Raw genomic sequence first — 17,113 nt, 5'->3', positions numbered from 1 at the left:
CATTCACTACGGCCAGTTTAGTTCATCAATTACCTATAGCGCATGCGTTTGGACACGGGAAGAACATGCAAACTCCACACAGAAATGGCAACTGACCCAGCTGGGATTCAAACCAGCGACCTTCTTGCTGTGAGGCTACAGCGCTAACCACTGAGCCACCGCTTATTTTTATAGTTATTTTTATCGTATTTAGTGAGAGGCGTCTCTTTTTAATGGTTTTCTAATGGTTGCGAGTGTTTTGCCCACTGTTTATGTGCTGATTAAAGTTGTCAAGATGACTACGGGGACTTTTAAAGATGCAGGAGGGACTAGTGGTTAGGGTTGGGCCGATAGACGATGCCATCATCCATCGCCGATGGCCGATAGACATCATGATGCTGAGCTGGCATGGCGATCCTCCGCTCTGCCCCCCGTCGCAAACCCTCTCGCGAAAAACACACACTTACACCCCGTTTACACTAATACGTCTTAGTTTTAACATGGCATTTTAGAAGGAAAACAATCCACGTCCACACTGGTGTTTCATCTAGGGATGGCTGATGTGAAACTGACGTTTCGACACAGTATCAAGATCCCGAAGTGCAAGTGTTTCAAAACGCTGCACCGAAGCATGATCCGAAAATCAAGTACAATTAGGTCATATCCATGTCATTATACTCATTTCTGTCCTTGTAAACCACCTAAACCAGTACATACACTTGTACAGCTATCTTTATGGGGACTTCACTTGAACATGATGATGTTTATACTGTACAGACTGTGTATTCTATAGCCCTACCCTTAAAACAACCCTCACAGGAAACAATACTTTACAAATACTTAATTCTGTGTGATTTGTGAACCTTTTTCCAAATTTGGGTGAACATTTACTGATATTACTATACTTGTGGGGACATTTGGTTAGTTAATATCTGTTTGTGTGTGTCTGTATAAACTCTCATCAATCTGCAGGCTTCATGAGGTCCTGATGGATCTGCAGCAGCAGCAGCTCCAGCAGCTCTCTGATTGGCTGACGCAGACAGAGGGGCGGATTCGGAAGATGGAGACTGAGCCAATAGCAGGAGACATACAGCGATACCTGACCCAGATGGAGCAGCACAAGGTAAAGAGACGTCCGATTGGTCTATTAAAGTGCGATTCGCTGTCCTCAACCATATACAGTTGAAGTCAGAATTATTCGCTCTTCTGTTTATTATTTTCCCCAATTTCTGTTCAACGGAGAGCAGATTTCTTCAGCACATTTTTAATCATGATAGTTTTAATAACTCATCTCTAATAACTGATTTATTTTCTCTCTGTCATGATGATATCACATAATATAGACTAGATATTTACTAGTATTCAGCTTAAAGTGACATTTAAAGGCTTAACTAGGGTAATTAGGGTAAAGTTAGGGTAATTAGGCAAGTCATTGTATAACAGTGGTTTATTCTGGAGACAATCCAAAACTAATATTGCTGAAGGGGGCTAATAATATTGACCTTAAAATGGCTTTAAAACTATTAAAAACTGCTTTTATTCTAGCCCAAATAAAACAAATAAGACTTTCTCCAGAAGAACAAACATTAGAGGAAATACTGTGAGAAATTCCTGAATCTGTTCAACATCATTTGGGAAATACTTGAAGAAAAAATAACAGAAGGGTGAATTATTAAAACTTCAATTGTATAAGGTGAAGCTATTGTGAAATAAATGATATGAAACAAAGCTATAACTACTGATAAAGTTAAGCACAGTCACCACTCTTTATACCAGGCATTGCTCAATTGAAAATCTGAATCCCAGTGTTGTCTTGATTCACATTTCTCAGGGTTTACGCTCGCCACAGGGTAACTTTGTCAGTGTAGACAGCATGGCTTTACTTAGAAAAGCAGATTCTTGTTGAATTCAAGGCAAAAATACATTCAAAGAGCACAGAAACAGAAGGATACTGGATCAAATCTAAAAAGACATGACTCTTTAGTGTTTTCTTTCAAGGAAATGTAACACCAATGAAAGTTAGGGTCATAAACAATTTTGGGAAAGGAAGAATTGTTAAATCGTTACTCTAAATAACTAGTTAAACAATTACATTTGGCATTTTGGGATAAATAAAATCAAAAAGTATATGCATTTATCACATAAAGGTGTGCCTCAAGGCTCTGTGTCGGCCCCCGTTGTGTTTTATTAGTTAAAATAATTAATAATAGACCAACAATAATAGCTATACAGTTTGATTGCCTAAATATATTTGTTTGCACAACATTCATTCATATTCCTTCAGCTTAGTCCCTTATTTATCAGGGGTCTCCACAGTGGAATGAACTGCCAACTATTCCAGCATATGTTCAACACAGCGGATGCCCTTTCAACTGCAACCTAGTACTGGGAAACTCATTCACACACACACACGCTCATACACTACGGCCAATTTAGTTAATCAATTCCCCTATAGCGCATGTGTTTGGACAACACAGGGAGAACTCGTCAAACACAGAAATGAAAACTGACCTTGCCGGGATGATGGGAGAAATGACAGATATATCAATGGCGCAGTGATTTGATTGGTTGTTTGTGCTGTCGATGTGATGTAAATGATATCAAATTGTGAAAAATATAGATTGAGGATTATTAAATGACAACAGACTGAAGACATAAACTCTCCCTGAAACACAGCCGCTTCTGGGTAATAAACGTATGTAAGGCAGATTGAGCTGTGAGAAGAATGAATAAGCGGATCAGCACACGCCCCAGTGAACCACAGGCAAACACGAGATCGGCCTGTTTGTTCAGCTAGTGAATGAAGAACACACACACACTCACACACACATGCATACACATTCAGGAGCCCCACTATCTCAGGGAAACAGCATCCCATCCTCTGTCAAAAATGTCATATCTTTCGGTGAAACATGATAAGAACATGCCCGTGTCAAAATTTCATCCTGAAATTAAAATAATTAATGAGAAATTCAATCTTGGGTTTCAAAAAAGGGACTATTTTCAGTGTGCTAATGCAGTGATCCCCAACCCCTAGTCAATTGGTACCGGGCTGCACAAGAAATCATTAATTCTTTCCGCTTTATTTATTATCCGTCTGAACCATCAACAAGTCTTTTATTTTGAAAAACGACCGTATTCTCTCAGTTACGTCTCGGTCACTTGAGCATCAAAATTTAACACACAAGCAGCAAAATGAGTAAAAAACAGATGTTTTTGGAAAGTTTCTTTGCGAAGGGGAAAGGCCAAGTGAAGGACCCGCGAACTGTCAAGGAGTGGATCCGCAACCCATTTATCAACAAATCAGGTGAATCCAGCAAATCTGTGCAAGAAGATCAACTGCTGGAGATCACAAATGACGGCGGCTGTTCAAATATCACATCTTTTCCACGTTCGTTATTTTCAAGGTATTCTTGTGCACGCATATTGGGAGCGACGCGCTCCTACCTTCCAGGTGCACCCAGTTAAAAACACCTTCAGAATGCCGTGTGTGTACTGCAAGTCACATGACAAGAACTGACCAATCAGCATATTTTGTTTGTAATATGCACATTTCGGTAGATCTCAGACAAACACAGAACACCCAAACACTGCAGCGCTTTGTAATCTTCTCCATAAATACAACTTGTATCAGAGCTGCAGCAATGTTTTGTCAGTTTGTCGTCCTCTGAAAAAACAGCTGATGGTCGCCTAGAAATCTACCTACACCCACCCCCTGGGCTGCAGTAAAATTGTCATGCGTTGACTGGTCTCTGGTGATGAAAAGATTGGGGAACACTGTGCTAATGTATTTTATGTACCTCAGAAATGAACTCAAATATAACCACTGTCAAAATGACATAAGCAGTGTAACGTGCACCGGAGAAAGCACCCGGAGGAAACCCACGCCAACATGGGGAGAACATACAAACTGTAACTCGAACCAGCAACCTTCTTGATGTAAGGTGACAGTGCTTACCACTGAGCCACCATGCCGCTCCTCCTCAAATAATGTTTAAAAACTATTTTAAATAATGCTTATTTTATATTCATCTACAGATATCAATATATGTTCAACCATCTGCATGTTTCTTTGTCTCTTCGTATAGAGTAAATGGGGAAAAAAGTTTGCTTGCTATGTTTTGAACCCGGACCCCTTTGACTGTTTTCTTCATTATTCTGTCCTCAGGCATTGCAGAATGACCTGGAGGCGGAGCAGGTGAAGGTGAACTCCCTCACTCACATGGTTGTGGTTGTGGATGAAAACAGCGGTGAGAGCGCCACCGCTGCCCTGGAGGAGCAACTGCAGGTACAGCACAACACAAAGCATATAAAACGATCATTTGTCTTTGGTTTACTATATTTATAAAACCACAATTCCTAGATTCTGGACAGAAATTATATAAATTATTGAGCAATAATGCTCATTCTAAAGGAGGGATAGAAAGCACAGTCTCATAGATTCAGTGGGGAAATGAGTATTGAACACGTCACCATTTTTCTCAGAAAACGTATCTTTAGGTGCTGTTGACTTGAGATTTTCACCGGTATGTTGGTAACAACCAAAGAAATTCATATATGCAAATAAAACAAATCTAATTAGATTATAAATGAAGTTCTGTGCATTAAAATGAAATGACGCAGGGAAAAAGTGTTGAACACATGAAGAAAGGAAGGTGTAGTTCAGCAGTGAAAGCCCAGACAGCAGCTGAAATCTCTCAGTTGTTCTTCAGCAAGCCTCTGCCCTGCCTCAGTGTAAATGAATATCAGCTGCTTCAGTCCAACATCTACATTAGCAGGATGATGAAGATAAACCCAGGGTGGACATTTTAGCAAGTCGATGATCCCAAACGCAGCCAAAGAGGATCTCAGATGCTTTCAGAGAAAGAAAATCAAGCTGTAGAATGGCCCAGCCAATCACCTGAGCCGAATCCAATAAAGAATACAGAATAAAGCTCAGATTGGATAGACGAGACCTACATTCTACGGTTCTACAGCTTGATTTTCTTTTTCTGAAAGTCAACAGTACCTTTAGAAAGATGTTTTCTGAGAAGAATGGTGATGTGTTCAATACTTATTTCCTGACACTTGTCTCTTTTAATGTTTTGCTGTATTTTTTTTACATTTCTTGTATTGTTTTTTTGCATTGTTTGCTTTGTAGTTGTGTTGTATGATTTGTTTTTGCTGGTGTAATGCACTTTGGTCAACCTTGGTTGTAGTAAGGCGCTATATAAATTGATTGATTGATATTTCTTTAAAATAGAACTGACAATGGCAGTGTAATTTAAATGTACCTGCTGTGTTTTTGACTATTTACAGAGATCTATGTGAATGCAACAGGTTTTTGTTCCTTATCAAAAATTACTACACAGTTTGGTGGACCGAAATATATTTGTTTGCTCAACAGAAAAAAAAAAAATGCCGAGATGTCCCTCAGGGCTCTGTGCTGGGCCCCGTTGTGTTGTGCTCTTACTTTAAATGTATAATGTTAATAGAATGCTTTTAAATTTCAGGTTTCTACTTTTTTATTCATACTTTAAAAATATGTTCTCACTGGGCAATCAAACCAAGCTGTTTTCAGGGTTTTCTGATAGCTGCTTGAAGGTGAAGGAGATCTGTTAATGTTGGACACAGTGTTAAGAATTCATTGGACGCAGCACAGCAAGAAACTTGGAACTAGACTGATATTTGACACTCCCAGAGGGCTTTAAATGTGTGTGAAAAGTCATTCAGTGAATAAGTTTTCCTCCTTTGTTCTTGACAGTCACTGGGAGAGCGCTGGGCGGCAGTGTGTCGCTGGACGGAGGAGCGCTGGAACAAACTGGATGAAACTCAGCTGGTGTGGCAGAGGCTGCTTGATGACCAGGTGAGCCCTGATACAACATATATATATATATATATATATATATATATATATATATATATATATATATATATATATACTGCATATAAAACTACTTGACAAAAGTCTTCACGTGGATCTCAGTTGTAAGAGCAACAAATAATAACTTAATAACAAGTTTGGTGAAGGAAAAGTCATGGTTTGGGGTTCCATTCAGTATGGGGGCGTGCGAGAGATCTGCAGAGTGGATGATCAACATCAACAGCCTGAGGTATCAAGACATCTGTGCTGCCCATTACATTACAAACCACAGGAGAGGGCAAATTCTCCAGCAGGATAGCGCTCCTTCTCATACTTCAGCCTCCACATCAAAGATCCTGAAAGCAGAGAAGGTCAAGGTGCTCCAGGATTGACCAGCCCAGTCACCAGACATGAACATTATTGAGCATGTCTGGGGTAAGATGAAGGAGGAGGCGTTGAAGATGAACACAAAGACTCTTGATGAACTCTGGGAGTCCTGCAAGAAGGCTTTCTTTGCCATTCCAGATGACTTTATTAATCAGTGATTTGAGTCATGTCAGAGATGTATGGATGCAGTCCTCCAAGCTCATGATGGAGTCAGACACAATATTCATTCTGTTTCCACTGCAGCATGAGCACATATTCTATACTGGACATTATTGAAGGTTCAGTGACCAGACTTTAGTCTAAGCAGAGTCAGACCTTACTGTCCTAATCAAATCATTCATAATCAAGGCATGATCAGATTTTATTTTGGTCAAATAATGCATTTAAGTTTCAGGTTTCTGTTTTAAGAGTTCAGACTGAATTCTGGTAAGGTTTAAGATTTTATGTCTGGCAGATTTCATTACCATTGACCCAGTGGGTCATTAGCATAGTGGGCGCACACAACCCTACTCTTTCACATTCCACATTAAGACCACTCCTGTCAGTCTCCAGTTTTAAGCAAAAACTGAACTGTGATCTAAATTAGATTTTTTTTGCCAGATATTACTATACATTATTGTTATTTAATATACAAAAATAATGAACAGGGATGAGCAGTTATTGTTTCCTTTTCATTTGGATTATGTGTGATGGTGAATTGTCATTTTGGAAAGTCAAATCTTTTTCTCTCAAATGACAAGATTGACCAGAAGCTTTAATGCCTAATAATTCATTCTCAACCATTCAGAGTTTATTTGGATCATGGCTAACCGAAAAGGAGAAGGCCTTGTGTGAAGTGCAGACCCGTGATTTTAAAGACCCCAGTGACATAAATGCCAGCGTCCGCAGATTAGCTGTGAGTATACAAACTTACATGGTTTCATGTATTTAATATTTTACACATTTAATCGTTTTATGCACCCACACTTAGGATATGGGAACATTATAAAACATTTCTTTAAAGGCTATAAGCTTATAAATATGATTAAGCTGAATTTTATATCGTTATATGACCTGCTTCAGAGTCTTAAGGAGGATATGGCCCAGAAACGGAGGACTTTGAGTGCTCTATCAGACGCTGGTCAAGATGTGATGGTGCTGTTGAACAGTCCAGCTGCAGCTCAGAGGATCGAATCTGATACAGACCTTTTGACCCAACGCTGGGACAACCTGGTCCAGAAACTAGAGGACTGCTCCAGCCAGGTCAGATCAACATCTCATTGACTATGTTAACATGGACGTCAGTAATTTAATTATTCGCAATATTGTCCCAATCATATTAAAATCCGAGTATTGGTGTCCATGTAAATGTACTCAATGTTAGCATTGTAGCACACTAGCTTTTCATATGCCATTGAAGCCAAGCATGTGTGTTTAGGTGGCTGAAGCAGTGTCTGTGACCGGGATGCCTCAAGTACAGGAGAGAGTCTTGATGGAGACGGTAACAGTCACAACCGTGACAACACGGATGGAGCAAACCTACTCCAGCAGCGACCGAGAGCTGCCACCACCCGCTCCACCCAAAAGAAGACATCTGGATACAGACGGAGAGCTCAGGAGACTGTACGGCCAACATACGCACACACAAATATAAGACATTTCTTAAGAGTTCCTTAAGGAGTTTGCCGTTCCTTTTGCAATGTGTGTGCCTCAGGGCTCAGTGTTGGCCCCCATTATGTTGTATGTATAATCGTAACAGAATGCATCTAAGTTTCTATTTTAAGAGTTCAGACTGAATTCTGGTAAGGTTTAGGATTAAATTATGTGCTTTTATGCCTTGCAGATGCCATTAGCATTGACCCAGTGGGTCATTAGCATAGTGGGCGCACACAATCCTACTCTTTCACATTCCACATTAAGACCACTCCTGTCAGTCTCCAGTTTTATGGGTTCTAAAAGGTTTTCACCTGCTCCACCCAAAAGAAGACATGTGGAAACACACTGTAGGGATGGTATACAGTTTAACCCAAAGAATGAGCAGTCAGATGAAGAAGAGCCAGAGTCAGAGATTCAAATAAATAAATGAAGTTTACTGAAGGTAGTTTTTAGTTTCATCAGCCAGCTTTAACACTCACAATGAGTTCCTAGGCTGCTCTGCTTACAATCACAAATCAATAACAATTGAACTCTCACATAAGGTCATTAACTGCGTCACACGTATAAGTGTTCCAACCTGATTGGTCTTAATGCTCATCGTCATAAATTAAAATAGAGACGCATGACAGCTGAGCGGGACTGTGAGGAGAGTTTACTCGCGCGTGACTTGTTTTAGCTCTTTTAGTCCGTTTAGAAACTTTGCCGTGTGAAAGCGAACCGCACCAAGTACAAAGTATAACATTGTAACAATTTTAATCCCTGTTTCGGAGTAAAACAGGTGTGAAAGCACCCTAAGATTCTCCAGCCCTGCTGAAAAAACCAGCTTAAACCAGACTAGGCTAGTTGGCTGGTTTTAGCTGGTTGACCAGCCTGGTTTTAGAGGGGTTTTGCCATTTTCAGGCTGGTTTCCAACCATTTCCAGCCTAGTATTAGCTGGTCAGGCTGGAAAATGACCAGCTGAGCCAGGCTGGGAGCCCAGCCAAAACCAGCTATGTCCAGCTTAAACCAGGCTGGTCAAGGTAGTTTTAGCTGAATTTAGCTGGTCATTTTCCAGCCTGACCAGCTAATACCAAGCTGGAAATGGTTGGAAACCAGCCTGGAAGTGGCCAAAACCCCTCTAAAACCAGGCTGGTCAACCAGCTAAAACCAGCCAACCAGCCTAGGCTGGTTTAAGCTGGATTTTTCAGCAGGGTACACACACACACACATGCACCCACAGTTATGCTGTTCTGCTTGGATGTAAGACCGACTCACTCATGTGAACTCTGACAGGATGTTTGTGTTTTTTAGAGCTGAAACCGATGTCCCGAGCTGTTGTCTGGTCTGGCTGCATGGAGATCATCTGCCCGAACTGCTGGAGACTCTCCCGCCCTGAAGGAAGCACTGCAGGTGACTTATTATGATCACCCACACTCATCGGCTCATATATCGCTCTCTGCTGAGTATTTTTATCCGTCTCTGCAGGTCCTGGAAGTGGATCTCGCTGAGAGCGAGGGCTCGGTGAAGGAGCTGAGGCAGAAAGCAGAGAAGATGATTGAACAGCTGGAGAAAGGTAAGGAGTCGTGATAATCTCCTCGAGATAAATGATGCTCTCTGTGTTCTCCTGCCAGCGTAATTCCCCCGATCTGTGTTTTTGCAGAAGGTCTGTCTTCGGAGGAGGCTCGCTCTGGCCTGGAGTCTGTTTGTAAAGAGTGGGAGAGCTGTCAGACGCTGATCCAGGAGCTGAGGAGCCGGGCTGGGCTTCTAGAGCGGCTGGCGGAGGTGGAGTCTGGACTGAAGGCTGCAGAGGAAGTCCTGGAGGAGCAGAAGAACTGGATGAACAACACAAAAGAGTTTAGAGCCGAGGAAAACCAGCAGGAGCTCCAGATGCTCAAAGACGACTGTGAGGTCAGTCATCAAACCAGGCTCCTACTTCATATTAAGTAATAATATTAATACATTTGATTTTAATGCGCCTTTTTGGCAACTCAAGGACACCGTACAACAAAACAAGAGCACTAAAACAACAAGAGAAATAATGTTAAATATACACAGCAATATTGCAGATAAGAATCATTAATTAAGTATTAAAAGCCATCTTAAATAGGTGGGTTTATAGTCTTGATTTGAATAATGTGAGGGAGTCAATGTTTCTGATGGCAGGTGGTAGAGTTCTAAAGTCGGGGAGCAGAGCGGCTGAATGCTCTGTTGCCCATAGACGAGCAGAGGGAACAGACAAGTGGAGGGAGGATGAAGATCGCAGGGTGCGAGAAGGAACAGAAATGTGGATGAGGGCTGACAAATATGGAGGGGCGAGATTGTGGATGGCTGATCCAAATTTTAAAATCAATTAGTGAATGAACTGGTAACCAGTGAAGCTGATGCGGGACAGGGGTGATGTGTTGAGGAGAAGGGGTTCTGGCAGCTGAGTTCTGGACCAGCTGAAGCTTACTGAGGGATTTATGAGTGAGACCGAAGAGAAGGGAGTTGCAGTAATCTAAACGAGATGTGACAAGGCTATGGATGAGAACAGCAGTGGCGTGAGGGGTAAGAGACGGTCGGAGACAGCTAATGTTGCGTAGGTGGAAGGAAGCAGACTGGGTGGTGTTATTGATGTGAGAATCAAAAGATAGTGTGCTGTCGAGGATGACACCCAGACTCTTAACATGTTTAGAGGGATAAATGAAACAGTCGTCAATAGACAGAGAAAAGCTGTCCATTTTGGAGAGGGTTGATTTGGTATCAACAAGCAAAACCTCAGTTTTTGAACTATTTAATTTGAGGAGGTTAAGAGAGAGCCAAGATTTGACTTCTGGAAGGTGGAAAACATGAAGAGAGTTTGCCAGAGAGATAGAGCTGGATGTCATCCGCATAGCAATGAAACTGTATGTTATATTTACGGAGAATATCACCAAGTGGAAGGAGATAGATAATAAAAAGCAGGGCCCCCAGGACTGAGCCCTGGGGTACACCCGAAGAGACTAAAATGCTGGGAAGTGAATGATTTGAGTTGAATGAACTGAGTGCGGGCAGAGAGATAAGATTTGAACCAGTCATGTGGGATATTGGTGATGCCAAGAGAGGATAGTCTATTGATGAGGGTGCTGTGACAAATAGTGTCAAAGGCCGCATTCAGGTCGAGGAGAATAAGAATAGATGTTAGTCCAGAATCAGCTGCCAAAGGAAGGTCATCGGTGAGTTTAATCAGGGCAGTTTCCGTGCTGTGGAGTGGGTGGGAACCGGATTGGAACTGTTCATACAGGTTGTTCTGAGATAAGTGGCTTTAACTAACATGCACTTACATTGAAATCAATGATTCATTACAATTTACGTCTTGTGTAAATGCGTGTTTCATGTTGTACTTAGGCTAGATCACATACTTGCATGTAATTACCTACCTTATACTGTTATATTTATTATATTTGCATTGCTGACCATCCCATATACACCTTAACCCACTCTTAAACCCACCTATACCACAAAACTAAAGGGTTAATGCTGTCAACTGATGATCAACAGTTAAAAAGTACAAATTTTTACCTCTTTTTAACAATGAAAACCAGCAACAGTGCGTAATTATGTGCCGTCGCAATTAAAAATCAATTAGCTCAGAGTGTATTGTTGAATTTATGAAAGTATTTTCCTAAAGTATGTGTCAAAATAAGATTTGCCATCTAAAATCATCACGTTTGCTGAAACACAGAAAGTCGTGGTCAAATTAAGACTCAAAATTACCCCAGAGTGGATGAAAATGACCCAACAGCTCTCAGGGGTTAAAAGAATGCATCTTAATACTAGTGTGAACAGGGCCTAAATGTCTGACTTTTATTTACTGCATTGTAATTGAAACTGAGACCTACAGTAACTCCAACCCTAATCAATTAGAATGAATATTAATACATGAAATAGGAATTGATTAAATTCAAACGATACTCTACTCTAGTGTGTAGCAAACATATAAAAAACACTCTGTACATATACATTTTATAGTTATAAACAGAGCAGATGTGTTGTGTGTTTGTGTGTTTCAGGCTCGAATCGTGGAGCTGGAGAAGCTCCAGCCGCAGGTGGAGGATCTCCGTTCTCAGTCAGAGCGTCTGAACCATGAATCCGCTCATACTCTGAGGTCCCGCGTGAAACAGTTAGCATCAAACTACAGCTCCACTGTTCAGGAGCTCAGGAACCGACAGCGGGACATCACTGCAGGTACACAGGCTTTATATGCTCATGGAAAAGCCCTGGAATTTTGACATGGCATTTCTCAGGCCTGGGAAAGATTTGGGAAAACAGAAAACCCCACAAAGTTTTGGAAATTAGTTTAACAAATATCTGTATACTTGAATATACACTTTATTAGGTGTACCCTGTCCAACTGATTGTTAACGCAAATTTCTAATCAGCCAATCACACGGCAGCAACTCAATGCATTTAGGCATGTAGACATGGTCAAGACGATCTGCTGCAGGTCAAAGTGAGAATGGGGAAGAAAAGGGGATTTAAGTGACTTTGAACGTGGCATGATTGTTGGTGCCAGACGGGCTGCTCTGAATATTTCAGAAACTGCTGATCTACTGGGATTTCCACGCACAACTATCTCTAGGGTTTACAGAGAATGGTCCGACAAAGAGGAAATATCCAGTGAGCGGCAGTTCTGTGGGCGCAAATGCCTTGTTGATGTCAGAGGAGAATGGCCAGACTGGTTCCAGCTGATAGAAAGGCAACAGTAACTCAAATAAGCACTTGTTACAACCGAGGTCTGCAGAAGAGCATCTCTGAACACACAACACGTCCAACCTTGAGGCGGATGAGCTACAGCAGCAGAAGACCACACCGGGTGCCGCTCCTGTCAGCTAAGAACAGGAAACTGAGGCTACAATTCACACAGGCTCACCAAAACTGGACAATAGAAGATTGGAGAAACGTTGCCTGGTCTGATGAGTCTCCATTTCTGCTGACACATTCGGATGCTCGGCTCACAATTTGGCCTCAACAACATGAAAGCATGGATCCATCCTGCCTTGTATCAGCGGTTCAGGCTGGTGGTGGTGGTGTAATGGTGTGGGGGAGATTTTCTTGGCACACTTTGGGTTCATTAGTACCAATTGAGCATGGTGTCAACGCCACAGCCTACCTGAGTATTGTTGCTGACCATGTCCATCCCTTTCTAAGCAGTGTCTCCATCTTCTGATGGCTACTTCCAGCAGGATAACACACCATGTCATAAAGCCCCAATCATCTCAGACTGGTTTCCTGAACATGGCAATGAGTTCACTGTACTCAAATGGCCTCCACAGTCACCAGAGCTCAATCCAATAGAGCACCTTTGGGATGTGGTGGAACGGGAGATTGGCATCATGGATGTGCAGCCGACAAATCTGCAGCAACTGTGTGATGCTATCATATATGGAGCAAAATCTCTGAGGAATATTTGCAGTCTCTTGTTGAATCTCTGACACGAAAGATTAAGGCAGTTCTGAAGGCAAAAGGGGGTCCAACCCTGTACTAGTAAGGTGTACCTAATAAAGTGGCCGGTTAGTGTAGGTTAGTTGTCTTTACTTTGTTTCTGTCCCTGCCCAAACACTAGTCATGAGCCGTTATTAGATTCTGATGGTGTGATAATCTTGGATAAACAGACTGCTTTAAAATGTCTTATTTTTCAATATCTGGGTAAAAACAGTCACTTTTTCCCCCATTGAACACAATATATTTTATTTTAAGAAACATTTATAATATTTTGGCGCAGTAAACATGTCAGGTTGAAATAATTAAAGCAAGTCTTCTGCTGTCTTCATTAGTTTCAGAAACAGATTTCTGTACAACTTGAATAGGCGTCTCTGGAGATCTGTCTGTTCTGTGCATATACAGTAAAGCCACTGCACTGTACAGCTCTACAGCATGTTTGGATGTTGGTTTGTTCGTGTAGTTCGTGTTTGCGATCATGTAGCTTTTAATGTGGATGGTCGTTTTCAGCTAAAGATACTGTTTCCCTAAAAAACGAAATAATTTGTTCACAAAAAAAACATGTGAAACCAAAGAAACGTACACATACCATAAGCGGGTTTAAACCTTAACTCTTCCAGACCAGCGGTAAACCTTGAAACCAGTTATCGTCCCAAGCCTACATCACACACTACACAATTACACCCCACGATAATGCACATCCAACCATTCAGCCAGCAATTTGAGAGAGAGAACTGGTAGTTGAGCTTTTCTCTTGAAGCAACAAATGCTGAAAGAATGAAATCAGCTCTGGAGAACGAGCAGAACATTCTTACCGCATTGAGTTTTAGTAGAAGAGTTCAGCCAGCGTTTATTCATCCTCGCGGGACTCGGAGCATGTCAAGAGTAGTATTTTGAAGGATTTCTAACTTGCCTTTTTTGCGTGCTATAAAAATAGCGCTTCGCTTTCTTCACAGTCGTAAATGGGAAGTCAAATGTTTTAGACATGGCACATAGATGATAACGTAGCAGTTTTAGCATGCTAAGCCAAAAGTGCAGCACTTATATGGAGATGGAAGCAAACACCCTTCTAGTGCTGCTCGGTTCATGAATAAAACAATCATAATCAAGGTATTTATGATCATTATTGGAATCTCGTGATTATTTTACACCATTGTTCATAGTCTTTGGAACAAAATTGGGCAACACTTTACTTGAAGGGGTGTTTATAACTCTGTCATTAGTCCTTTATAATCATGACATGTAAATGTGATTTCATGCATTCTTATGACAACTGTTATTATGCGTCGTTCGCTCAATTATGTCATTTTAAAGGCAAAGAAGACATTGTTTGTAATGAAAACGTGACATAAATACATCACAGCCTGTCTTCATCTTTATCATGCCAACTTGACGTTATCAAGGCAATAAAGCTTGTTATAAACCTGTCATAAACATGATTGTCATGAGGAATTATAATAGTGTCATGAATATTTTTCTGATCATGCTTTCACTCTATTTGTCATTAAAAGTGTGATTACTCTGTCAAATGGTTTTATAAGAGCGGGTTACATGTTTATGTTTTGTTGGATGAGATGTAACGTTAGGTGAGTTTCTACTGGTGCTGGGTGAAAATAAGAGGAAGGACAACAAATGGATATGGGAAACAAAAATAACAATTTATTAAACCGTGATGTTAAACGATGAATAAATGAACAGGAGTGTTGTCAAAGCAAAGAAACAAATATAACAAGACAACCCCTAACCCTCAACCATAGAAATATGTAGAAACAAAACCGTAATCTTCGGCATATGCTAACTATTCATAAACTAAACTACTTAACCTCCATACACTAACACAAAAAACTATACTACTCAGAGTTAGAGTTCTTGTAAAGTACACATTGTTAGCAATTAGCAAAACAAAAGCTTATCAATACTGCAATTTGGTACCATTCGGTACTGAAATTTTAAAAGCGTCCATTTCCCGCAAACATTTGAGCGCTGTTGAGTGCGTTCTTAAACATCGCTGATTTGCCATTGTGTTCACATGCTCAACAGAAATGACTGTGATTGGCCGTGAAGGTCATCAGTTCACCAAACTCACCGCTGTTTACTGAGTGTAACCGCAGATAGAGGGACACTGGAGCGTTTTAAAGCCACGATTCATCAGCGGAGCACTCGTATGTCAGCTTATAGACAAACCAGCTGATCAACGTGACTTTGAAACGCTCCAGTGACCATGTATCTGTGGTTAAACAGTAAACAGCGGTGAGTTCGGTGAACTGATGACCTTCACGGCCAATTACAGTCATTTCTGTTGAGCATGTGAACACAATGACCAATCAGTGCTGTTTCAGAACGCGCTCAACAGCGCTCGAATGCTAGCAGGAAATGGATGTTTTTAAAATTTTAGCATCGATTTTTACCGAATTCCAGTATCATGATAACACTAATTCAAAAGTATGAATAGCATAAAAATAAACGTGTTTTTATGAAAATCGACAGTGTAGTGCACATCTCTGAAGAACAGATCAACTGGAAATATCAGCTGGAAATTATTAAATGAATAATTAAAGGGTTATTTGCTCAACAGCGCATGCTGAAAGTGGCATATATTGTTAGCTAATACAATTTTGTGCCTTCCTGAGCTGGATGCTAATATCTGAAAACTGCTTTCCAAAATGCTGCCGTTGTCGTGTTCATGTAGACACTCGATAACGAGAGTCTGTGAAAACTATGATGTCATGCTTCGCGTTTGACATCATCTTTGTGTTTAAGGAGATGTAAGCACAAACAACACACAACAATGCTGGAGTGTGTGTGTGAAAGTGTTGTTGTTGCTCAGATGTAATGCAGAGTGGGGATTTACCTCACACTGCAACCAACAGTGAAGAAGCAACTTACACAGAAAATTATATATAGATACAAGGGTAGAGCATGTTGTCACTTCCTCACAGCTAGTGTTTATACTAACAGCTCCAAATGCTGGCTGGGCATGCGTAATGCGGTGTTTTTAGTCGTTTTCAAGGATGTGGAAATGCGGATCATTTTGAAAACGTCATTGTGTACACATGAAACTTTTTAATATTCAATTTTTGGCTACATCGTTGTTGTGTAAACATAGCCTTATACAGTGGAGGAAATGAGTATTGAACACATTGTCATGTTTTTTCCTGGGAATATTATTTCTAATTAAGCTGTTGACATGGAATTGAAGCAGATTTTGGTAAAAACCCAAACAATACAACGTTAAAAATAAAACAAAACCACAAAAAAATCTGCAAAAATTAATAATAATGAAATGAAAGGAGGAGAAAGTCCTGAATACTTTATATTAAAGGCTTTTTGGTGCTGCAGCTTAAAGACTCCTCTCATATGGAGAATGAACCCTCATGCACTGTTCAGGTGTGAGTTTCTCACAGTCTTCAACAGAGTGTCAAAATCTTGATGGTTCTGTGGGTCTCGTCTGTCAAATCTGAGCTTATTCTTTATTGGATTCGGATCAGGTGATTGGCTGGGCCATTCTACAGCTTGATTTTTCTTTCTCTGAAAGCATCTGAGAGCCTCCTCGGCTGTGTTTCGGATCATTGTCTTGCTGAAATGTCCACCCTGGGTTCATCTTCATCCTCCTGCTAATGTAGATGTTGGACTGAAGCAGCTGATATTCATTTACACTGAGGAAGGGCAGAGGAGTGCTGAAGAACTACTGAGAGATTTCAGCTGCTGTCTGGGCTTTTACTGCTGAACTACACCTTGCTTGCTTCATGTGTTCAATACTTTTTCCCTGCGTCATTTCATTTTATTACACAGAACTTAATTTGTAAACTAATTAGATTTGTTTTATTTGCA

The 17,113-nt window shown here is 40.8% G+C and overlaps 1 protein-coding gene across 1 annotated transcript in view; it reads left to right on the top strand.

The window, feature by feature from the left end:
* Window positions 1-17,113, top strand: part of utrn (utrophin) — a 346,120-nt gene that overhangs the window by 58,593 nt on the left and 270,414 nt on the right. The window contains 10 exon segments of the mRNA XM_056448819.1: window positions 952-1,102; window positions 4,148-4,267; window positions 5,723-5,824; window positions 6,996-7,103; window positions 7,271-7,450; window positions 7,626-7,810; window positions 9,136-9,232; window positions 9,308-9,395; window positions 9,483-9,730; window positions 11,854-12,028. Coding sequence (XP_056304794.1) covers window positions 952-1,102; window positions 4,148-4,267; window positions 5,723-5,824; window positions 6,996-7,103; window positions 7,271-7,450; window positions 7,626-7,810; window positions 9,136-9,232; window positions 9,308-9,395; window positions 9,483-9,730; window positions 11,854-12,028 — 1,454 coding nt within the window.

The sequence above is a fragment of the Danio aesculapii genome, chromosome 23, assembly GCF_903798145.1.
Source record: "Danio aesculapii chromosome 23, fDanAes4.1, whole genome shotgun sequence".
Taxonomy (NCBI): Eukaryota; Metazoa; Chordata; class Actinopteri; order Cypriniformes; family Danionidae; genus Danio; species Danio aesculapii.
Note: the sequence above shows the minus strand (reverse complement) of the source record. Positions and strands in the feature narration are given on the sequence as shown.